The following is a 25,555-nucleotide window of genomic DNA, read 5'->3' as shown; positions in this document are numbered from 1 at the left end:
TAGATCACAACCTATACACTTTCTCCAAAATGTTGAGTGTTGAACTGAATGAATTAATACCAGAAGCACTAAGGACATCAGACTAAAATAGTTTATAATAGGCAGTACATAGCCTCTTAGGCACATCCTGATTATGTGTCTATACCATGTTCTCCTCTTTAAATAGCTTTTTAAGGAAAGGTACTTTGGTAACAGTGTCTTTTCCTTACTAAGCACTTGAAAATGTCTGGTTTTCAGCTTTTAATGTTATAGATGTGCTGGAAAAGCACTTCTCCCCTTTACCCCACGTTTCATGAATGGGTAACAGAGGCACAAATATTTGAGCACATTTATCTATTTAAGTCCCAGTGACATCAATTTGGAAGCAGGTGCCCAAATGTCAATACCCGTACTAACACAGCTGTAGCAATAGCATAGTGATACACACAAGGCAAAGCTTGGCTAAGCGAGAATAAGAGAGAACAGGCAATCTCTAGTTGGGCTAACTGATTTGTAGGGATGAAAAAAGCAGCATTGGGAGCTCACAAGTTTTTACTCATCCATTTTATTCCCCATTCTTTAGAGCATTTTATGCCCATTGTGTCTTCTTGCAGGCAAACCGTTTGCTTATACCACACTTTATAAACACTTCAGACATCTCTCCACATTTAAGTAACCCAAGTGTACTGATTCTATGAAAATCAACGTTTACACAATATGCCTTTTAAAATGGCAGCTTTTTCTCTCTTTACCTTACTAAGTTCTAGCTCTCTGATAATACACCTGCCCAAGGCATTTGCAAGCTCTATGGAGAATTTTACTTGTCCTCAGATAACTGTAAGATTGAGGGAAAGACAATAAGAAAATGCATATGAAAGAAAAGAACAAAGTCCATTGTGGAATACTGATTCCAAAGTAGACTTTAAAACTTTTTTTCTGCTTTGTCTGAAAACGTCTAGGTATGTTTTCAGAAAAGCATTGTTACAAAGTCTGAGTTTAAACTTCAGTCACAAGAAGCCTTGTCATCAGCACATCTATGACTAAAGAGAAGAAAAATTCAGAAAGAACAAATTTAGAAATTATTTTCAAAGTTTGTCTAGTGCAAGAGCCAACGAGCACCTGCAGAAGTTAATAAAATATACTAGCCTCCTTCTGATATTTATGTAGTGCCTTGTTTCTTAGGCATGCTTTGCCTAACAGAAGCACTGCTTGTGACAGGGAATTAGAAGCATGCATTTATAGCGAGTCCTGCTATAGTGAACTGCACAGGATTCTAAGGCTTTGGAAGGAGACCTTGGACAAAAGGTCCGAGGCAGAAACAATTTATGTTCGTGAAACAGAACATTAGACAAAAATTCAACTTCTAATAATCCTAAGGGTAATCCAAAACATACACCCCCAACCATAAGGACTGACAAATCCACTCATCTACAGCTAACTTTAATCTGGGGAAAGAAGAAAAGACAAAAGAAAATCCCAACTCCCTTCCCATTCCCAGACAAGTGCTTCAATCAGACTGGCAACAGCTCTCTTGCTCGCTGCCCTTTTTGATCCTGTAATGTTTGCATTCTTATCAAAGCTGGGTTCTCAGTCAGTCAGGTGTCCAGTAGATCAACCCCCATACCCTCTCCCCTCCCTTAATGCAGAAAAAGAAAAGAAAAAAGAAAACTATGAAGAACCAAACTCACGCTACTTACATGTAAAAATAAGCAGATTCAGATGGGACCTAAGCTTTTTGGTTCAGACTAATGACCTATTCAGAAACTGGTGTTATAAAAGTTACTAGCTCATTTCATGGCAACTCAATGATCTTCCAAACCATTCATACAGTCCCTGTACATTCACTGAGTTCTTTTGACTCTCACCTCTGGCTTGACAAAGTTAAATCAAATTGGCCATCAACCTGGCAGGTGAAATGCTCAGAGTCATCAACTTCTTCCCTCCTTAAAACAAAGAGATTGCAATTCAAATGAGTTGATGATGAAACCATAGAGCAACCAAAAGGTAATAAAACCACTTCTGTAAATAAATTACAAGTAAAGCCGGCACTTCCTTTTAAATTCTCAGCATATGTACTTTAAAATCTATTATAATAGAGTTGACAGTGCAAGACAGATGCTTAAATACTGCAGAGAGAAAACTGGCTGTTTTGCTAAAGCAGTATTAAAAACTAGCCAGCAAATGTAAAAAAAATATCTTAACTTTGCCATTTTAAAGAGGTTGCGCTCAACAAGCTTGACCGTATAATTTAATAACTATGCAAATAAAGCAAACTCAGTCTCTTAAGACTCTGGGAATAAACCAACTTAAGCTACAGAAAATTTGTATTTGCACAGGTAAAACCCTGTGAAACAAGAGGGAAGCAATATGGCAGTCTCACCTTGTTGGTGTTTTTGAAGCCGAGCTGCTTGCTTTTTCTTCCTGAGAGGGGATAAGCAATGAGGCATAGCGCCGCTCAGAGGAATTTGTATCCATTGTGAAGTTCAACTCTTGGCTTTTACCTCCACTGCTACTTTCGCTATTGCAATCTGTGCTATCCAAGTTGTCTGAATCACTATTCCCACTTGCACCACCACCTCTTGGCTCCCCATTTATTTTATTTTTATCTGCTTTTTGCTGTGCTAGAGATATATGCTGATCTGGCAAAATTATCTGCATATTCTGAGGAGTCTCTTTTGTTTTATTTTTCTTATTTTTTCTATTTGTGCTGGGGGTAGTCACCACATTAGCCCTCTTCTTCCCAAAGGCATTTGTGAAAGTAGTTGAAGTCGCAGAAATTCCAATTGTAGTTGTAGTAGTTGCACTAGGAGGCTCTATAGGAACTTCTTGCTCCACTGAAAGAAAAACAGTTGATACACAATCAAAACCCACAAAATATAGAAAGTGGTGCCCTGACTGAAGACACTACAGCTGAAGTTATTCTCCTTCCTGAGCTGTCTTGCACTGCATTCAGCTGCAAATCTTCCAAGAGTGAAAGACTTTTGGGAACAAAAGAGGGGAAAAAAAGAAAACAGTGAGCAAAGGAGTTTTGCCAGGAATTCTGACAGCAGAGGGAAGAACCAGGGCAGAAGCTATCCAGTAATGTCACAGTACAGATTCCCTTACCTAGGCACCCCCACAACTACATTGTTCATAGAAATACTTGTTCTTTACCTTCATCATCATTTTCTTCTTCATCATCATCTTCTTGCAGTTCCAGAGTTTCTTTAGGCTTGTTTTCTTCATCTTCTTCTTGTTTTCTTTTTTGTTCTTCTTTTTTCTTCTTTCTCTTTTCCTTTCTTTTCTCCCTTTTAGCTGCAAGAGCTTGTTTTCTGCTCTCCTCTCTTGACTATGTAGAAGAAAAGGATCCGTATTAAACACTTTCAAACAGATTAAACTATACTTATCAGATCTTCCCTAGAAATCTGGGGGGAAGGAGAAAGGAGAGTGCATGATGAACTGGAATGATTTTGTCCCATACTGAATTATCATGCAGAAACCGGGCAGACCTTATGGAACAACAGGACTAGCTGGTCCTGAAACTTCTAAGGAATGACCAAAAAAACCCAATGAAAACGGAGGTGTTATAAAAATGTAATTTTACTGGAAAACCAGCAAAATCTCTACTCATCTCAGTCCTTTCTCAAAAAACATTTAATAACCTCTTTAAAGTAATCCAAGAGAGCTACTACCTAAGGTAACTATTGCCATGTCCAAGCTTTCATGTAAAGGACAGTGGAGTGGCTGAAGCAGAAGTCAGTTCTAATTTTCCACCCTTGGTATATGCTTCACTTTTTGTATATTAGAGGAAGTAAAGCACATACAGTCACAGCATGAAGAACTACTGCCCCAAGAAGCACCAACAGGAAATACAGCCTATACATTAATACATAGTTCAGACTGTTATGCCACACAACAGCAATTCTCTACTCACTTTTTCCAGGTCTAGCTCCTTCAGCAATATAGTTGCATTCTTATTTGCTTCTGCAGCCTGCTGGTCTTTAGCTTTCACAATCGTCTCCACACACTGGTGACACTTTTTCAGCAGGTCCTGGAATGCAAACTTGTCTTACTACCTCCATAATAAACTAAAATTGAGGGGCGAGACCTGTTCTACAAACATGAGATTATTCATAAACATACTATTTCAACAGGACTCTAAACACTAATTATTTTAAGTTCTGTATTAAAAAGGAGACTTGCACAAACCTCCAAATCAAACATACACAAGCAAACATGCACATTCAGTTTTTGAATACTTAAGAGCTTATCATTCATATTTTTGCTGAGAAGACGGGGCAGGGTCTTTTCCCGAAGTGAAACTCACCTTGTCAGTTATCGTCGCTATGTATCGCATGCATTCAATGTCCGAAGGAAACTGGTTAACTTCTTTCACCAGGAACTGAACTACTTTCACATGTCCCTAGAATAGCAAAGAAAATTCTAATCTCTTGTATACAATTATCAACGTTTGTCATCAAAATACAAGTTTGATATCTCTCAGTGCAACACAAAAGGCTAAAAATAAGCAAGAACATTTCTGGTAGCCTGCTGTTTCAGAAGGTAGTTACTATTTGTTCAGTGTTGACAGCATATCTGCTGTTCCACGTCACAGTGGCAAAGACAAGCTCTCCCACAAGTAATTTTTTTTATTTCAAAATACCAGGACCAAACCAGGCCCAAGGGCAGAGGCGGCTGTTCATGTTCTCAGTAACAGCCAAAATGACCTCCTTTAGACCCCACCGGTCACCCCAGCCCACTCTCCTGCCTCTCACACCACGAAGCTGACTTTGACTGTTCCATGAGGAGGTACATCTGATGAGGGAACTGAGCCACCTGGGTGTTATTCTGGCAAAAACATTTCTCTGCTGCTCTATCCACTCCCTGACAAGATACACTGTGCATCCACACAGAAAATACCTGTTGCCTGTGAAGTTATTGGAAAGCAACAGAGGGGCAGCAGGGGCATGCTCAGTATCGCTCTTTGCCAAAAAAGCTGTATGTTTATTGGGTATTTTACAAAAGGCAAAACAACTACAGCTAATAAATTCCTCTGCTATAGCTATGCTCCTTGCATCCAAAAACATAACTGATGAAAACATCACAAAGCAATTTCCTTCCTGCCAAGCAGAAAAGGTGGTGACAAAAAAAACAGATTACAAAGTGTCCCACTCAACAACAAATTAAGAACGGAACAAAAGAAGCACAATGGAATCAGGACAGCTTATTATAAACTGGTATTTTGTTCATCTCAAAAGCAGGACTGAAACAAGCAGTATAATCTGCAGAAGTTTAGACGGGACTATGGTAATCTCAAAGCAGTGAAATCTCAAACAGTGAAAGTTTTTGGACAGTGTATAACTGAAAATAATAAAGTTAACATGGTCTATGCAACTAGGTTTTTCACCTCTCATAAATTAGATCTGTGTGAAGTACACAGATTACTTTAAAGCACGCATTTTACCAAAACAGCAATTTTGCTGTGCTATTTTTGATTCTTTCAAAACCAAGCATTCAAAGACCAAATGAGAAACTGTTTTGAAAACACTTAGCATTGAAACATAAAATTAAGTTGTTCTCCTACCTTACGAAATGCTGACATGAGGGGTGTGATTTTCCGATTATCTGCAGCATCCACATCTGCTCCTGCTTGCACAAGCAACTGAACCACATCATAGTGACCACCATTAGCTGCCAGCCACAGAGGTGTGTTTCCTTTCTTGTTACGAACATCAATATGGGCTCCTCTAAAAACGTACAAGTGTAATGAAGTGAAACAAGGTATGAGTAAAGGTGGAAGTCAGGAAGATCACGAAAGATCAGAGTACAATTGGATATATAACTTTAATTACTGAAATCTAGTGCCTACATAGGGAAATTGTCCCTGAAATGTGCTGTTTAAGTTGCAATGTAGTGACACAGGGATTATTTAAACCTCCCTTACAGAAAAAACCCACTCACCTAACATGGCTTACTGCACCACAGCTATGCAACTAGCCACCATGGATCCTTTAAATTACCATTACCCACAGGACAAAGCAGCCCCTTGAGATTTTTGCAGTGCATAGCGTTATGCCTGAAGAGCTCAAGAGCTGCTTCCAAGCTTTGCCTCCCAAATGACAGCGGGGAAATGCTCACATGCCAAGCCAGACACTGTTTGCTTACCTCTGGTGCCAGCTGCCTCCTTAGCTTAATTAACACTGGAGTAGCAGGATACTCCAGGATAACACTGGAGGGCAGGGAAGAGATTCAACATCCTACTTCCAAAGCTTCCCATTCCCTTTGCTCTCGGATGCACTAGGCAATGTAAACAAGGGTACCCTTGCCACAGAGGAATACAGTTACAGAAAAAAAATTGCTGCTAATGAGAAGAAACAGTTTACCGATTAATCAGGAGCTCACAGAACTTGTAGTGACCCTTATCTGCTGCAATTGTTAAAGCTGTATCTCTTGAGGAAGGCACAGGTGGAGCATTAACATCTGCTCCTTTATCAAGGAGAACCCTTCCAACCTCTGCATATCCTCCTGAAGCAGCTTCCATCAGAGGTGTGAGACCAGTCTGCGCAAAGAGATGAAATTGTGTGTGAAATTTGTACAACATAGTTTGAATAAGACATAAACGATTTCTACCCAGGGAAATCAGGGTTTTTTTATTTAGCCGCTTATATTTAGTTTAGGAGCCTAATTTCAAGCAGTTTCTTTCTCTCTCACCACACCCACACCCCCCCCAAAACCAAACCCCAAATTATTTTGGACTTTAACTTATGTAAGTCCAGGCAAACTGTTGACTAAGTACCACCAGATACCTATCTCAACAGCAAAAAGTTTCAACAGGATCTCTAAAACAGAGGTTAGAACAGATCCAAATGAAAACACAAGTATTTCTATGAAAATGCTCAGAAACTGCCTTTGTAGCTTTTCTCTAGCCTCCCTTAGTGCTAAGACTGATCTGGCCCAACTTAGTTGCCAGGCTAGACTGTTAAATAAACTTATACCAGCTGCTAACATGCCCAACTGACCATTTGAGAGCTGGTTTTTATCCATATCCCCTGTTCTCCAGCCACAGTCATTCCAGAAGCAGGCAGGGTAGACAGACACAGCAATTATTTCAGCAGCCTTAGGAGTTACCAAAAATTCCTTTGTGCTGAGGAAATCAGTCTGGCTGTCTACACAAGCTTTAAGCTTGCTTTATGGCAGGAGACACAAGGCTGTCCCAGAGCACCAAAGGATGGGACCTGTGGAGCATTTCAGAGGCACAGAAAGTCACAGTACTGAAGCCACGTGTTTTACAGCAACGCTAAACTCTACAAAGTTTGATTGCACTACTTCTGTTGTAGACAAGAAATCTATTCTATCTGAGAATCACTATAAGCAACACTATCCCTGCCTAGACTTAACTCAGATGTAAAAATATGTATATCTGTTCTGTTAATGAGTATCATATGCCAGGCTTAAACCTGACAAGTTTCTCAGTGCTGCAGAACAAGAATCAATCTCAGTCTCATTATGAGCTCAGCCAGCTTTTCCCCAATACAAAAAATTCATCATCACTGCTGCTTTTATTTTTTAAATAAAAACCAAACTTATTTCAGAACATTTAATAAGTCCTTTGAGCCCAGAGAGGCTCCAAGTAACAGGAAAACTTGTAGAAACTTGATGATTCGGAGAAAACACCTGTTAGAAGTCAGTCATAAGGAAAGGCGATTCACATGCTCACCTTTGCCCTGTGCTCAACATTGGCCTTCCTGTCCAGCAGCAGACTGACCACCTCTGCTCGGCCCTGGAAACAGGCCAGGGTGAGGGCTGTATTCCGGTTGGTCTCAATTTGGGCGTTAATATCAGAACCCATATCAAGCAACAGTTTGACGGCAGGTACGTGGCCATTCATAGCAGCCAGCATCAGAGGAGAAATACCCAGCTTACTGCCGGTCCTAAAGGGAAAGGAACAAACTGCAGTCCCCAGAACCAGAAGAGTGCTCTGGGAAATTTAAGTCTGTCTAAGCAGAACAAAATGCTTTGTCGTAAGCCAGGAAGGAATACATAACATATACAAATAGAGACATTGACCTAAAATACTAGCATTTTTGAACTGATTAGGAGAAACCATCAGAGTAACTACATGCAATAGACAATTGCAATTTATAAACAAGGAAAATACATTTCAGCTTTTAGACATTCAGATGGCTGAAGTACATAAGTCTTAAACTACATATACTAAAGATCAAGGCTGCACCTAATTCATTCAGAAAAAAACATGCTTCTAGCACAACTGCAGTTTTAACTTTCTCTACTGATAGAATATGTGAAAGTTTTCTTGACATTAATAAAGAGAAGGCTGAAGTGACATAGCTGTGTAAATTTGTTCCTTGTATTGAAAGACATCTTCAAAACACACACATAAAGCTGCCTTGAGTGCTTTAGCTGGTTTCTTTACCTAGTTCTACTGGAAATAGTTTGACTCCTAGATCACAGAATGGTGGAAGAGGGAAAGGGAAGGCACAGGTTTGCAAAGTACTATAATAACCCTCAGTGTGAGGGTGGTGAGAGCCTGGCCCAGGTTGCCCAGAGAAGCTGTGGCTGCCCCATCCCTGGAGGGGTTCAAGGCCAGGCTGGACGGGGTTTGGAGCAACCTGGTGTGGTGGGAGGTGTCCCTGCCCAGGGCAGGGGGTGGCACTGAATGGTCTTTAAGATCCCTTCCAACCCAAACCATTCTATGATTCTATGAATCCGTTAAAATTTAGGTATAAGGAAGACAAAGTTTGTGATAGCTAAAGGCAACTTAAAAGCACTAAGGTAACATGAACATAAAGGATAATAGTGTAGAAAGGCTGCAAGGAAGTCTGAAAGCACTAGAGATTTCAACCTATGCCTCAGTACGTACAATGGAGTATCTATCTACACTGCAGTTCACCTGGTGTACATAGTACATTACCTTGAATTAATTTCGGCCCCAGCATTGAGAAGAATCTTGATGATATTAACATAGCCACCAGATGCAGCAAGGCTTAATGGCGTATAGTCAGACACATTCCTATGTTCTTTATTTGCACCCCGTGCCAACAGCAAATCAACAACCTGAAAAGACAGCAAACATACTGTGGCCTTCACTATTCTCCAGGAAGCAAAAGGATATTATGACATATTCAAACCTTCCAGCATGCTATCAGTTTCCCTTATCAAGATTCTACAGGAAAACCTCTATCCTCTTTTGCTTTACTTTTATACATGTGCTGTACAGACTCAGCAACTGATGAATACATCAGGTAATTTGCATGGGCTGTAGCAGTGCAGCACTTGTCTTCCAGAAATATTATTTTACCTAATCAAAAAAGCAAGGCTTTAAAGTGAAGCTCTTGCTGTGAATCTTAAGTTTGCAAACAAGGGATCTATCCCACTCCATAGCATCTCACACTGTTTGAGTGTGTCTTTCAGAAACTCCCACAACTTTAATTCAAATGACACTTGAGCCAAGTTTGACCATCTGTATTATATGGTCTTTCCAACAAAATACACAGTAAAAATCAGACTGACTGATGTTAATGGAAAAAGTACAATGAAGTACTTCTCTCCTTTATCTGAAGCCACTTAAGAGAAATAAAAGGTGGGGAAATTTAAACATTTCTGGTGATGTACTGCACTTCAAGTGGGCCCTATTTTACTGCTAACATAGGCTAGGTGATTTTCAAATAAGCCAGAAAAAAGGCTGCCTCACAAGTTGCTAAGCCAGAAACATAAGAGGTAGATTCTGGCCTAAGGAAAAAAGTTGACGAGGAAGAATAAAAGACTTAAGTAGTTCAATAAGTAATGTTATCACAGGCCACAGTGATCTCTCCTTTCATTTGTGAGCATCACTTTTAGTGTTGAAGATCTGCAATTCAAAAGACAAAGTGGAAACTTTGCGATTTTGGCCATTTTAATCCTTACAATCCTCTTACCACTCCTGTATTTGGCACAGAGCCCTCTGCTATCTCCATGCCATCTTCTAAGCCAGAAGGCCCATGATTAAAGCAGGAAGGATTTAACAAATTTTATTTGGGGAAAAAAAGAAACAAAAAACACCGAGAGAAAACTATACTAGTCTTTCAAGGATGTTTTCATGTGCCCTGCAATGCATCTGCAGTCATCAGCCTTGCACATTACTACTAAAACCAAGTACTGCCAACCCACCATTCCAGTTTCTGTCCTTGTGCCTGCACAGCTGTTTTAGTTTTGAGAGTGGGGAGGATGCATAAGGAAAATGTTCAGTGAATAAAGTTATTCATAAACATCTCTACTTCCCTCACAAAAGTACTTATCTTGCAAGGACCCACTGACAGAAGAACGACCACAAGTTATAACAACCATCAACTAACAAAAGGGAGAAAAGAATAAATTCCACTTCCTCTTGGAAGAGTAAAGAAACTTAAATTACCTACACTTACACAGATTAAAAGCCTTTCTGCAAAAGGACGATTTATTATACCATCAACAAAAAAAATCACTGCAAAACAAACCTAGCTACAGAAACAATTCAAACCATTGAGGACAAATATGTCTGTACCTCTTGGCGTCCACCGGAGCATGCCAATGAAAGCGGAGTATCCTTTGTGCGCTCAGACTGTGCTTCTATATCCCCACCTTTGTCCAGCAAAATTTCCACTACACCAACATGTCCAGCAGTTGCAGCCAGAATCAAAGGTGTAAAACCTAGTAACAAGAGATCATGTTAAAACCAACCCTGACAACCTCAAAATTATCATTAAGGACTACAAATGCACAAAAGGGTTAATTCACAATGACTTCTATTGATCAGACATGTCTTCCTCAGACTGGGGATTTCCTGGTAGAGGCCACAATCTCAGACCCTTACCTAGCCCTCTTCTGGCCCTGACACATGTAGGCTCTTATTCTAGCCAAATATAATTGAAGGCTCTCCAAAAGAAATCTAAGCACTACTTGCACTGGGCAGTTTGGATTAAGTTCCACCCAACTCATCTCTTTAGGGCTTCATCTCTCATGGCTTTCCACTTAATTCCTATTTAATAAAGCCCCAACTAATAAACACATCCGCACTGCATGTGTTGCTTATTTCCAGTGGTCAACATGAATTCCAAGGAGAAAGACCCAGTGGTTTTGTTCTCTCAGCTCTAAAAGATTGGAGATTTTGCTAAACTGTTATTTGGAACAATATGATACACAGCCTGACAACGACTCCCCATTAGCTTTGCCAGCCAAGATTTGATATTTATCCCCATTAGACGGTCTTTCGTATGGTCCTTTGCAGAGTGTGAATCATAAGGCCAAAGCACTTCACATTTAGCAAATCTGCCCAAAGAAGCCACTCAGATGCACTTCCTTTCAAAAATACAGACAGAAAGGCATGCAGTAACACTGACTTTATACAGCCAATATTTCTACAAGAAGTACAAGAATGTAATTCTACAATTTTGCAAGCTTTGGTAATTTTCTGAAGCAAAGAATCCCAAATCCCAATTTGAAATTCGCTGTTTCAAGTTGCAGTTCATGATCAAACTATTTTACTGTTACTATTTTACTGTTTCTATTTTACTGTTTTAACTTACCCTTCTTGTCTCTGTGTTCAATATTGGCACCACGTGCTATCAGCACAGATACAAGTTCTTCATGACCTCCTGCACATGCGAGGGTCAGAGCAGTGTCATGATTACTTTCAGTCTTGATGGTTGGGAAGAAAAAAGAAATAGATATTCAGAAATTAAAAACACTTTAAGAGAATTTCAACATTTTACAGACAGTACTAGATTAATTTTTTTCCTTTCAGCAAATCCACACAAACCCAATTGCAATTACTCACATGTGCATCAATGTCAACCGAAGGATACATCGGGAGCACCGACTGCGAGGGCACGTTGCTGGATGTCTGTGAGCATGGCTCTGGTGTAGGGGATTCGGTAGTGTGTGAGGAGCTGGTGGGGCCACTGGGCACTCTGCTATTCACAGCTGAAAAGTAACACCATGTTATTAAACCACTCTTAGGAATGCCACGTTTTATATGAAAAATATTTAGTCCCATAAAACTGCAACGGCCTAATACCAGAACAGTAATGTGGGGAAACAAATTAAGTGTTCCTAAAAACAAATAAATTGGTGTCTTGAGCAAAGAAGTTTCCCGACAGTTAAACAGTGTAAATATCATCTCCAAACTATGTAAAGTTAGAAGATAATTTTATTAATTAGTCTGTATGCATTACGAGTATGAATTATGAAGATTATTAGTTACCCTCTTCGAATTGTAAGCCTCGCTATTAGAGTTCAATCATATGCTCAGACTAAGCAGGCAAATGATTTATCACTAAACCACAAACCAATATTCAGAAATACAGTCTCATTCTGGAATTCAGAAGTTTTCACGTACAGGTTAGTGCACACCTAGCCTCCGGAAAAGGTTTTCAAAGCAAGATGACTGGCAGCAAGTTACACCAGGACTCACATCTCAGCATTAAAACAACCCAGGAAGGGGAGAAGAGAAGACAACGAGGAGGGGGCAGTCAACAAAAATAAGCAAGCTGAAAACTCTGTTCTCCCTAAAATTTATTCTGATTGATCCATAGCCTGTAAAATATTTCTTCTTGAAGCTCTAGCATGGCTCAGGGACACAAAAAACACAACTTTATCATCTTAAAAAAAAAAAAATTGAAAAAATTTATAATTGAGCATCAGATCTTAGTGAACTAGTTTTAAATGAAGCCTTACCAGAGCAAGCAGAGAAATATCCTTGCACATACATACCAGAGGGACAAGGCTCTGCCTGCCTTTGTAACCAAATGAGAGCTCAGGGGCAGCCCAGTGGAATCGAAGGGACCTGCGCTCGAGCTCTCAGCACTTCAACTATAGCACGTCATGTTAATAGAGCAGCTGGAGTTCACCAGTATTGTCACTGCTGGATTGCCAAATCTCTATACTGTGCAGCCTCATTAGATGGAATATCTGATTAGCTTTAATTATTCCAATCCACACAGTATTTTGTAGTATTCCTGAAACAAGCAGCTGATGAAAAGCAGCACCAACTGCTGGTAAGAAATAAGCAGCAGCATTTTGCTTCTGTCCAAGTGTCTCAGGCAGTAAGGGAAGATGAAGGATGAACTCAAACCTGCATATGACAGAAATTTTTGCAAACCTTTCCCAGCTCTTTCCCTATTGTTCCATTGACAAATTACACACCAGAAATTACTCATAGGAAAATGCTGCAGACAGGAAAGTCTTAGAAGAATCCTCAACATGACCACCAATACCACTGATCCAGCTACAGGACTGCACGTGACAAAGGAAACACAGACTAGAACAAGATTAGATGGGTCACTAGTTGGGTTCTGTAAACACAGGGGAGTTCATTGAAATTGTGGGAGGTGACAGTTTTCAGTAGTATTTTTTTAAGTAAAGCACTCTCCTTGGCACATAGGCAAAACCCAGCAGTAACATCTGGCTACCACATTTAAGCAACCAAGCATTGTATCTGAATTCAGAGTAGACTTTTGCTTCACATTACAACCTTCAGGAGAAAACCAAGTTTGTATTAAAAGCTTCAAACATAAAAGCTCCCATACTTCGTCTGCTTACTACGGATTGCCACTTAAGAGTAGCAGCTGAGCATTAATTAATGCAATACAATTGTCTTCTTGCTCAGTGTACTGAAGTGCAAGATACTAACTGCATTTCTAAATATTATTCTTTCTGAAATACAAGACACCAAATCACCCTGTTAACGGCTTATATTGAATCAAACTGGTTCCTCATGAAAGACATTGGCTCAATGCTTTCAGATCTTGCAGCTATATATATATATTTATCTCTAAACACACGTGCTTGTGCTGTGCTTACAAAGCAGAGGTACGCAGCCAGTTTAAGGCTCCTTAATGCAATATATTCAGTGCTGCTGTTACAAGTTCCATAAGTTCTCTACATTTCACAACCATAACTAGAGATGTCCAATTATTTCTTGCATACTTTAGATTTTCATCAACAGCTTGAAACATGTAAGTGTGCGCTAAGCACTTCATGTACACAGTAACAACGATGTCAAACATGAGAGAGAACACCAAAGGCAGTAAAAATGCAGGAAAACCCTGTGCTGATACCCCAAACTCTTGTTTAAGATGAAAATCTAACAACAAATAGTCCTACAACACCCCCTGATTAATCATCACCTCAATAACTACTGAGTTTACAGAACTGCAGGATTTTTTAAAGTGTAATTTTCTGTTTCCTCAGTGGGGCTGGCAAGCTGGCCCAATGCAGCATCACTGCAATTCCTGCTCTTTGGAGAAAAGCACATTGGAGAACTTCTATGCCCAGTTTCATGGGGCTGATTTAGCTCAGCCTAAGTTACACAGCAACGCTTTTCAACTCAAAGATGACCTTGCAGCAACAGTTCCACCATCCCTTTGCATACATTTGTACGAAATCCAAGTTAACTCATATTTTCCCAAGCCCGTTTCTGATTACCAGCCTCGATCACAGGAGGTGGGACACCTACTGCTCCTGTGAACCCCATCCAGGGAGACGAGGTCATCCTACTGACAGAAGAGCCACCTCCACTTCTGTCTCTGGCTACCAGGAGGAGCCCAGCCCTCGGGGATGGCTTCATCAGTCTGACACCAGCCCCAGGGAAGTCAAGGACATCTCGCTGATCACTGCTAGTCTCTAGCAAGCCATACTGAGTGTCAGAAGCTCACGTGCAGTTTTCCCCAAGGAACAATGCCACCATTCCCACTCCAGACCGGCATTAATGCAGGGAGAATGGTGGCACTGCGGCTCAGCAGCAGAGAGCGGGCCCGGCCCTGCCTGTGAGGCCATGGCACCAGCTCTGGGGGTGATCCCCCCCCAGCAGCTCTGTGCCACGCCGCAGGGTTTCAACCGACTAGAGAAACGTGCGGCTTTCACCCTCTGAGAAGACAAAGGGGAAACTTTCCAACATGCAGACTGATTCCTACTGAACAGGTATGTTGTCTTTCCACTGGGAAGGGTACTGATAAACACAGGCCAGGCATTGATTAAAAAACAAAACAAAACAAATAAACATCAATTTTCGCAATGTGTACCTCAGATCTTTATAAAGTGCCTGTTTTGTGACACTGGTTTCGGATGTTTCCATAGACTTCAATATTCAAGAGACCTGTATCTTAAAAAAATTATTCTACCCATGACAAAATCCAGGTTCCTCACATTTTAGGAAAGGCTTACAACTTTCCAAAGGGACTTTCTTTGAATCAGTGTGAGGTCTAAGACAGGTCTCCAAAGAGATGGATGACTATTTTCCCAAGTTATGAAAAACTATTACAGGAAACATAAGTAAAACAAAAGGAAGCAAGAACCTGGTATTTTATTTAAGTACAACTCTGGAAGTATCGGCAGAACCTCAAGCAAGCAGCTCTGGATGAGACTGCAGCTGTAGCCTGAAGCTGCAGCTCCCTAACAACTGTCCTGCCGTCAGCACGGACAGTCACGAATACTGGACCTGGATTTCAGTTCCACTTTCCTGAAAGGAACTGAGATTCTCTCTCAGGACAAAGAAAACAATTCTTTTTCATGACGGAGTAGTCTTTCAGCCTGTCCATGCAGCTTCTCAGTAAGGCATCACTGCGCAGAAGCTTCTGCACATTAGTAACTATACCTTGTTTTATGAGTCACCATTTCTCACTCCAGATCATCTAGAACTCTGTTTTACTCCAAACAGCAATCCTAAATACAGTAATTCAGATGTCACCTTTCAAATCGTTACCTTAAAATATCAGAATTCTCTATAACCAACCAAACCCAGAACTTCAGAACCAAGTAACTGTTCATGAAAGTTTCTCAAAACACACCTGGAACCTCAGTAAACAAATGGGAGCTTGCAGGAGCAGAGTCAGGCAGAAACACACAGAGATGCCACCTCCTGAATAAAAATACCAGCCAAGTAGAAATTAACAGCAGTATAAAAATATTCCAACTAGAAACAAAACCTAGCAACAAAGAAATTTCCTCACCTAGAATACCCTAAATCAGCAAAAAAGCCTCAATTCAGACACAGCAAACTGCAGTAAATGCATAATGTGAACTGAAATGAAACTCCAACTATGCAAGACAAGATGCTTCAAGAAACCAAATGTGTACTGAGTAATAAAAATTAGATCAAAATGTCCTCTTCTATGGGAAGACATGATCGAAACTAATTTATTGCTTACTTGCTCTAAACTGCACAACTTTTATATCTCTGCTAAACCAAATTAAAATTTTTACTGTAATAAGTCATACCTTCAGAGATAGGATTAGTTGCAAGATTTTTGCTTCAGCACATCTAAATAAACTCCATTACAACCAAAATGTTCTGGAGTAGAAAGAGCTGCTTCATTTTTAGGTTTTACCAGACTTTCCAAAGGTTACTTGGTTACTTCTGCGCAGCTTTATGAAAGAGGGGACTCGGGTCCGTGTCCACCCATGAGTGACTGCGAGACTTCTAGCACCTCGCACCTTGCCATCAGCCACCTCAACACCCACCAGCTGACAAAGTATACCAGCAGATGGGCAAGATAAATACTCCATTTACGTATGTTGTCACAATTAAAGTTAGTCAGCAAAATAAAGATTTGAGGCTTTGTAGAAATGCAAGTTCTACCTTATAACTAGCCTCACCTGAGGCTTTGGAAAATCTGCGTCTTGCATGGCTGACATGCAAGAGCAACAAAAAAAGGTATTTCAGCACAGAGGACAAGAAGACGATTTCACATTTTCGTTCTTCTGCAGTAGACCCAATACAACACTCAGCAGAAATAAAAATGTTCATAGCTCTCCTAAGCCAAGAGTCGCTCACCACCATTACTGCAGCTCCTAGTGGGACCGTCACCTATGGGGACACCTGGTCGGCACAGCCGAGGGCCAGGCAGCCCTACCAGGCATGGACCCTTAATTTTATCTGCCATCTGCAGCACGCATGTAAAAATAAGTTCTCATAAGTTCCTACTGCTCAAAATTTCTTTACAAAATTAAGGCCTAATGGGCAAGTTTGTGGAAAAAAGTGAAATGTGTTTTAAATATGATCAAAGAATTTGGAGTATGAGATTTAGTTTGTTTTTAAATGTACATAAATTTGAGATATAATAGGATTATAATTTACACAGGGGTCACTCTTTTACACAGTCTGGACTAAAAAGTGAGAAAAATATCTAATTCTCTTCCAACAATTTACTGGGGGGAGGGAAGCAAAAGAAACTTATGAATTCCAGAAGAAAATCTCTTTCAATAAAGCAACATGAATACATTTTTGCAGAAGACTCTGAATTGGACAGCTGAATTTTCCTTGGGATGTGTTTCTGTAAATGTTTGCAAAAGAGCATGCTTTTTTATCCATTTCTGAAATGATTAAATCTCATTTCTTAGCAAAAAAATGTCTTAAATTGCTTAGCAAAAACAGTAAACAGTTTTGGAAAATGAACCAATGTCTATTGATTCTTTTTAAGATGGAAGTTTTTCTAGTTGTTTGCAATCTTTTCCGAACAGCTGGGCACAGCTCTCGCACTCAGCTGACTGTAGCAGTTTTTCATTTGGGGTGCAGTGATTATTTTCGCTGCCGTACAGGGCTGCTGGCCATGGAAAGGTACATACCAATGGGCTTGTGTTAGATACGCTTAACCGTCAGCAACAGGAACTACTCCAAAGATTAATCCCTTCTTGATTACGTTTTGCATTAACCATTCAAATTTTCCTCCTCACACACTCCAGTATGAAGTCTTGAGTTTTATTACTCAAGAAAAATCCAGTTGCATTTTTATTTAAATGTTGGCTGAATATTCTGAATAGCACCGCAGAGCGGGGAGGGCGGCACGCCGTGTCAGAAAAGGGGAACTCAGACCGATTCTCTATAATACCAGAGGATTTCTATGAATTACACAGCATAGCTGAAGGGAGCTGGGCGCAGCATACCACACTATTCCATCAACTGCAGCTTCCATGGGAGGTTATAAACTTGCAGGCAGTCTTGACTTGCATGAGCTTGATGCAATTATCATTCTAAAAGTTCACAGGAACAGCTGGCAAAAGGTCTTACTGCACATTTCTACAACCCTGAAATGAACTTAAGAGGACAGGGCAGTGACTACAAAGAGGGGGGCAGACAGGAAAATAAGGGCTGAGGGACAGACACAAGGTACAAAAGTTGAAAAACACCAAATTAAAAAAAACTACAGACCAAACAACACTGGCTATATTCTACATACCTCCAGCAGCAAACATCAATCCTAGTCAAATCCATGAAATGAAGTCAACTGAAACGATACCTCTTTTTCCACAAGGGGACACAACCCCATGTGTGGGAACTTCCATTCCTCTTCACACAGTTATCAACAAATGAAAGGATGTTTGGATTTTTGCTTTTCATCCAGGTAACAGGACACATTTTTGCCATATACCTAACAAGCAGACGTTTCTGTACAACAACCAGGGTTTAGAGGGTATTCTGAAAACAGAAGCTATTACAGAACTGAGTGGTTGTGTGCAGATTCCAGGTTTGTGTACCATAGGAAACCATAGGAACACCTCAAGCAGCAAGGACAGGGACACATTTGTCCATACAAGTGACAATAATTTGGCTTTTTCTAGAGATGGCTACTACACTGAAGAAAGTCACTGAGGTAAAAGCCTGTACAGAAAATTCTACAGAAGATACAAAACTATCACGCTTTCAGGTTTCCTAATGGGCACCACTAATCGCTTTTTAGAGAAGCATAGAAAAAGATGAGGCCAAAGGGGCTAAAACAGGTCTCCAGTAGAGGAAGTTTTGCACTTTGGAAAAAAGGGATTTAAGAGTCTCATGTTAGAATTGGAAGTTGACTGTTTAGGATTAATAACACTAATCAGGAACTTTATTCTTAAGCAAGTATTCCCAAACTGGAAAACCCCAAGATGTTTTTGGAGGGAAGGAGAGAGAGGGAAACTGAGCACACAAATTAATGCAAAAATAGGTATATTTCTTAACCCACCTGCTATTAGGTCATCAAGAGTGTCGGTAAGCGTCTGTGCTGGAGTGGCAACCATTAATCCGTCTGGTTCTTGAACTAAGAGCCCCTGCCCAGCAATTTGCTGCTGCTGTCCTACATTCTGCTGATTCCCTAATGCTTTCTGAAGTTCAAGAGACTCTGTCCCATTATAACCTAAATTACCAGAAAAATTACAATGCGGTGCTGGCAAAGGCTGGATAGGGACAAACTCTATTTGTTCAGCAGGTGGTGGAGACTGTTGTTGCTCGTCATCTTTAGACAAGATTGTGTCAACCTGAGGTAACCCTGAAAAGTTATCCTCTGGCAGACCCTTATCAGCTTCCACGTCTGGGAAGACCCCTGTCAGTGGGCACTGCTGCTGCAGGGGCAGTGGTGTGTCTGTCTGACCTTTGGTCTCCAAATATTCTTTGGTAAACTGCTGTTGGGTTTTCATCTGCAACTGCCTTTCCACCTTCTGCAGCTCCTTCAATATTTTCTTCTTCTTCTGTACTTGTTCTTCTCTGTTCTTTTTAAGTTCTTCAATCTTATCTTTATTTAAAGGTTCACCTTGAATTAATTCCAATGACTTAAGTTGTGCTTTTTCAATAGCACTAATTCTCTGTCCAAGTTCATTCAGCTTGCCTTCAGTCTCTTCTACTATGCATTCCAAAGGCTGGTATGGGTGAAAAGGTGGCAGTAGGTCCTTATCTGCTACCTGCAGGGAACTTGACTTCTGCTTGGATGCACCTAAGCACATGAAAAATGTTTGAAAAAATGCCATGCTGAAGTTACCCCAAACCTCCCCTCTCACCCACCAAAAAAAATTTTAAAAAAAGGAAAAATAGGAAGAAAAGAAAAAAAGACGAAAGAAAAAAGAAAACATAAAGAAAAAAATCTTTACTACTAACACTGCACATCTGGCAAACCACAGAAAGGTAAACCCTACACTCCATGTTAAGACAAGAAAGGACAAAGCATATTGCTGGAAAATTTTCCATATTGATCCTATTATCCCTTTGAACACAGCTATTTTAATCTTAAGGAATAAGGAACCTTTACGGTTTCTGACATACATGACTGCATCTTGCAAATCAGCAAGAGCAGCAGTGCAATTTAAATAATTTACTGAGGTCCCTGCTGTGCAGAGCAATTCAACTAAGACTATTTTCCGGAGGCTCACTTCCAACAGCAAGGTTAAAAGCAAAAGTAGTCTGTGTTTGAGAGAAGACTAACTCTACAGTAGGATCAGTATTTCAAACTAGTGTTTCTCCAAACACTACCGCATTCCACCCTTACAAACAGAACTCTGCCAGTGCAGACTTAATACACACAAACACGTTTTGAAGCTTTAGCACCTTTTTAAAAGTTCTAAGACACAATCAACGGCTTGCTTGCCTCCCGCTCTCCAGGAACAAATTCATATTTCTGCTCACTGTTAAGACTTAAAAAACAATCTTCAACGTGAATCTAGCAAGGAACACCAAGCCAGGGCAGTGCTTCCCTGAGTGCTCCCTGCCTTCAAGCACCTAAGGCTGCTTCCCCGAAAGCCACATCTGTGAAACCTCCAGTAGCAGATCATGCTAAGAGGAATCTATTAAGTACTGAAATTTTAATTATTACTTCAGTGAAAGAAGCTTTAATTAAAAATGTGGAAGGTTTTAGTCTGATCAAGTAAGTTTCTGCACTAGCACTCTTTGCTACACCCAAACAGTGATGTATGCAGCTTAAAAAAAAAAAAACAAGCAAAAAGGAAAACTTGAATATTTACAAAGCAGGCTCATACAATTAATAATTAAACAAGGAATTAAAATTACGTACAGTTTGAGCTGTGGCCTAAAGTCCCCTAAACATCACACAGTTAAATGAAAATCTGGATGCAAGAACTAAGTCCCATATCAGTCACTAACTCTGGAAGGATTAAATTTCCTAAAATACCAATTTATATCTCTCTGAGCCTTCCTTCACCAAAAATACTAATTCACAGGTGTCTTCATTTTGCACTGCTGTCAAAACAAGAATGACATACACCTCACTCTGAAATGAATGTTTTTTTTGAGGAACTAACGGAAAAAGCAAACAAATGCCAGATTTTTCTCTTAAACGAGAATTTTATCTTATAAAGGGAATAACAAATCTTAACATAGAATTGAGCCAACTCCCTGCTGAATGCCTTCACCAGGCCTTTTGGAGTGAAAGCAAACCATAGCTACATGTAAGGGAAGCAACAATAACTTTAATAACCCCAGCTCAGTGGTTCCAGCTGAATACCTAATTCCAACCACTACTATTATTTTGTCTCTGAGCCATAAGTGAGTCCCAAGACAATTACTTGGAGACAGTAAAGAATTTGACTAAAGTTCAGCAATAACTTGCTTTGTGTTGGCTGGTGGATATTTAGCTCAAGCCTACTATAAGCTGCTGACTGTTTGGCTGTGTAGTGAGTGTGCTTTGGGTTTATATGGTTATGCTTTCATTTTAAAAAGTTGACTTACAAGTGTAAGTTTTGCAGATCACTCTTGACAAATATATTTGCGCTTGCCAAAAATGCTTGCCTGTATCTCTGTTAGAAACTAACAAAAGTCAAATGGTGCCTTTTGAAACTAAGCTGCTCCCCTGCTGAAGGAGCAGAAACGTTACAGTAACCTAACTGCAGATTAACTCTGCCTTCAAGACGCGACCAAGATGGGAACCCTCTGCACTGCTTTGTTTAATGTCATTCCTAAGGTCACCATATATATAATTTCCATCCTAACACAAAGCATTCCCACAACCTGGCAGCTTTCCACAGCTTCCATCAATCTGTAGGAAAGGAAAGCTGCAGTTAAGAGAGCCCCCAAATAATAAAGTATCAATAACGTCCCTCTCAATTAAGTCCAAGCTGGGGGGAAACAAGCCTGTCACAAGAATAGTCTTCTATGTGTGCCAGCCAAAGCAGAGAGCAGAAGTACAGCTTTGTATCACCACCACGACTGGTCTCACAGGGGGCAGCATTCCCCAGACAGCAGCTCAGACTGGGAATGACCATGGAAAGCTGGGACAGGTTCTGAAGACAGGCACTGGGAAAACAGCAAGTGAAGAGCTGGGCTCTCAAGTTCCAGAAGAAGTGCGGAGATTTACTTTCATCAACTTCTTCTTAGTCAGAAGGGACACTTTTCAGGCTCCAGATCACCCTTTCTGTGCCAGAAAACAGTGCAACCCACAAACTTGGGGATACTGGAAAAGGACGAAGGGTAGGAAGAAAGATCTGCAAAGCTTAACATGCAGACTGGAACATCCAGTTCAAACCAGAGGTAGAGAAGACTCTGTTGGTAGCTTCGAATATGCAAGCACTGTTAAGTATTTAGAAGTAGCGATTTCCTGTTTTATCCAAATCTCTTCTATATTACAATATCCTGAGAAATACTGTGCCCGTTTTAGTAAATAATTACGAACAAGACACTACTTTATACTTTCAGTTTTGAAATACGTAAGTGTAGTAAGACTTACATCCAATCATAGGCCAGATCATAATTACTTCAACTTTTTTTTTTTTTAATTTTGTTCATTTATGTTTTTGGTGGAGCATCAGTCTTCTACACAACCTACTACAAAATTAAACCTAGCAATATTAAGTAGTCAATCTAGCCCCTAAAGCAACTCTTTTGGTGACTTTTAGAAGACTTGTTTAGTATGAAATGAAGACTGAGGATCAATGAGATCCAGATGTTGCTACACAAATACCACCTGCCATCTGCTAATCACAATTACAGGCAAGGAATTGCTCAGTTGACAGAAAAGCCAGAGTGGTTATGGGCACACCAGGAAAGCCAACAGAGTAAGGAAAAGATAATTTCTCAAATTTATTTTGTGAACAGTAGCACCAATTTCTTCTTGTATTTCTTTCCTTGTTTCCACAAGTTCTGATCACTAACCTAACCCAGCCTTCACTGCCAATTCCTGCAAAACACACACGCGCCAGATTTTTGACCAACCACACACAACTCAAGTTAAGACCTAGTCTGCACAAATGCAGCTTCCCATCCATTTCTCTGACATCTTATTCTCTCCAGAAAATGAGGTAAATGTTTCCTATGGAAATCTCCTGTACTTTCCCCATATCTTACTGTAGATAATCTCCTAAGTATCTGAGCTGCAATGGTCTGTTCACCCAGATGAGCCTCCTCCAAGCACCATCACTGGTCTCTTGAGCACTCAGTCCATGGCGCACACCATTACCAGTTTCCAATTCCTTCTGGCTGCAAATAACTTTTAAAGGTTCTAGACAATGTGAGCAAGAGTGTGGAAAAACAACCTTCATATTTATACTCCTCAGCTGGCTCTCCGTGTTTTGAACTTGCTTAATACAATTCACTCTTTATAGGGTTGCTGCCTACAAACAAGTTTGATATCAGGTCCTGAGTGCTTATGATTCTCTGGGGAACTTGCTCTTCTAGCCCTGACGTCTAATCCATCAAATGTCTTCCTCTCCCAAGAAACTAGTAATTTATATGCCCTTTCACAATGAATAGAGCAGTACAGGAGAGATGCTACTGGCCCAAAAGTAAACCAACCTAAAACTAGCTAATTGACCCCAATGACATTGTTACCAGTTGTCCTGCCTACATTTGCTAACACCCATTTGTTTGTACTGTGCAGCAGTAGCACAGGAGGCACGTGCGGAGTCCCCAGCAAGTCTAACAACTGACATACTTACTACAAGGAAGCATCTGAGAAATATGAAGCAGGTAAGTCTTTTTCTTACATAAACAAAGCCTAGTTCGGATCTTACCCTAAAAGCACTAACTGATTAATTAGCAAGGATAGACATTTGTTGTATTTTACAGCAAGCAGCAAAAGTTTAAGAAAAATCACTACTTTATTTTTAAGGTCTTTTCAGCAAATTAAAAAGGGGTTGTTTTTATAGCCCATTATACTCTTCAGGAAGTTACTGTGCACACAAATTGCATTTCAGCTTCATGGTTTTCACCTTGGCTACCACTGGAAACAGTTATATCACTATACTTTAGTTTTTATTAGATCAAATTCTGGGACTTGTTGACATCTCCTTAATTTTTAGAGTTGTTAAATGAAAACAAAAGAAAAAAGTGCATCCAAATCCAAACAGTTACATTCCAAAAGATTTTTCCTGCATAAAAAAATGACAGCAAGAAAAAAAAAAGAGTCAACTGTGTGATACACATCTGTACATTCAAATACATCTCTGCTGGAACCAATGCCCAGGATATAGATCTGTATGACTCACTGTGTCATCCTGATAGGTAATATTACTGAGAACTTAAAAAAAAACCTAACAAAACAAACACACACCCCCTCCTCCTCAAAAAAACCCCACAGAACAAAAACAAATCACAAAACAATCTGCCAAAAAAACCCAGATTGAGTCTGTTCCTCACTTCACAGAAGGCAGATGTCAGGAGGCATCAATTCTCAACTAAGATCTCTGTACTTTTGACTTGCTTGTCAACTGTTCTTGCACTTTAGGGTTTTTGAAAAATCTGATTTCACTCAGAAGATGAGTGTTAGATTTGCAGTCTCCAAGTAAAATTCACCAGCTTCATCAGCAGGAATAAGATGAACTCAATATTAAATTGCCATGAAAATTCTGTGTCTAACCATAATTTGTATCAGTAAGAAATTCAGCTCTGAGAACCTGGGGAAACAATTAGTCAAGCCATAGACACAAGTGCAAAGTACAGCATTATATAATCTGGTGAACTGGGCAACAAAAAATAGCCTACTTTTCCCAAATAAATTTGTCTGCTATATTGCTTTCAATACATACTTAATTCATCTTTATAAAGAACAGGAGGATTTGTGGAGGGCTGAATGATCAATGAGTTTGCATTTTCACCAGGTGCCTCCTGTGAACCATGTGGTATTTCTGCCCATCCTTCACTCCTGCAGCTCTTTCTACGAGAACTTGAAGGAATTAGGTGCAATGATACCCAACAGGTAACGCTTACAGGGCTGAGAACAAGCAACTGACATGCAAAAATTTGAGTTACTTTCCTATCTTAGTCTTCTTCCCAAGTTTCCTCTGGTGGCTTGATGGTATCTAACTGGAAAATTGCTAATACGTAATTACGTTAGTTAGTGGCAGGCAGGTGACTGAAGTTTCAAAGGAGCGGAATTTCACAAATCCCTGTGAAAGGATCTTAATACACTTGTGCTCTTGGGTCTTGTTTTTAAATCACCTGCCTGCCCTCCTAAAGATTTGTATGAAAGGATAACAAAGTCTATGTCTCCTAAGAAAGTATTAGTGAAGTCAGAAAGCCATGAGGCACGGACTGTCACATTTCTCTTCCTAACTCACCCCCCATAGTGGCTCAGCTGCTGGCCCGGGCAGAGAATACAGAGGAAATGGCAAGAGTTAAGGAGAAGCTGTTGAAGCACATGAAACATAAGCAGGCAGCTGGACAAGTCTGAAAGGAGTTGGAACAGAAAAGCAAGAAAGTCAGCTTACTTTTTTAATGCCTTCACCTCAATGAGAAGAATATAATCTTCCTAGTTCTACTGTTAACCCGGACCCTTTCTTAATGAAATCACGCAACGTATGAGATCTCCACCAGTATATAACATGGTATTGGCCATAAAAGTCAGATCCTGAAGTACAAAATATTTATTGAATT

General features: G+C 40.1%; 1 protein-coding gene across 1 annotated transcript in view; it reads right to left on the bottom strand.

Moving 5' to 3' along the window:
• The window catches only part of ANKHD1 (ankyrin repeat and KH domain containing 1), a 103,726-nt gene that overhangs the window by 18,784 nt on the left and 59,387 nt on the right, over nucleotides 1–25,555 (bottom strand). The window contains exons 15-27 of the mRNA XM_014959661.1: nucleotides 18,930–19,673; nucleotides 11,771–11,916; nucleotides 11,520–11,631; nucleotides 10,499–10,644; nucleotides 8,891–9,033; nucleotides 7,676–7,889; nucleotides 6,342–6,517; nucleotides 5,543–5,705; nucleotides 4,286–4,381; nucleotides 3,893–4,009; nucleotides 3,133–3,307; nucleotides 2,360–2,813; nucleotides 1,845–1,922 (exon numbers count right to left, since the gene is read on the bottom strand). Of these exons, the coding sequence (XP_014815147.1) occupies nucleotides 1,845–1,922; nucleotides 2,360–2,813; nucleotides 3,133–3,307; nucleotides 3,893–4,009; nucleotides 4,286–4,381; nucleotides 5,543–5,705; nucleotides 6,342–6,517; nucleotides 7,676–7,889; nucleotides 8,891–9,033; nucleotides 10,499–10,644; nucleotides 11,520–11,631; nucleotides 11,771–11,916; nucleotides 18,930–19,673 (2,764 nt within the window). The remainder of the gene's footprint in view (nucleotides 1–1,844; nucleotides 1,923–2,359; nucleotides 2,814–3,132; nucleotides 3,308–3,892; nucleotides 4,010–4,285; nucleotides 4,382–5,542; nucleotides 5,706–6,341; nucleotides 6,518–7,675; nucleotides 7,890–8,890; nucleotides 9,034–10,498; nucleotides 10,645–11,519; nucleotides 11,632–11,770; nucleotides 11,917–18,929; nucleotides 19,674–25,555) is intronic.

This window comes from Calidris pugnax, unplaced genomic scaffold (assembly GCF_001431845.1).
Source record: "Calidris pugnax isolate Ruff unplaced genomic scaffold, ASM143184v1 scaffold418, whole genome shotgun sequence".
Classification (NCBI taxonomy): Eukaryota; Metazoa; Chordata; class Aves; order Charadriiformes; family Scolopacidae; genus Calidris; species Calidris pugnax.
This window is presented reverse-complemented; position numbering and strand designations above follow the sequence as displayed.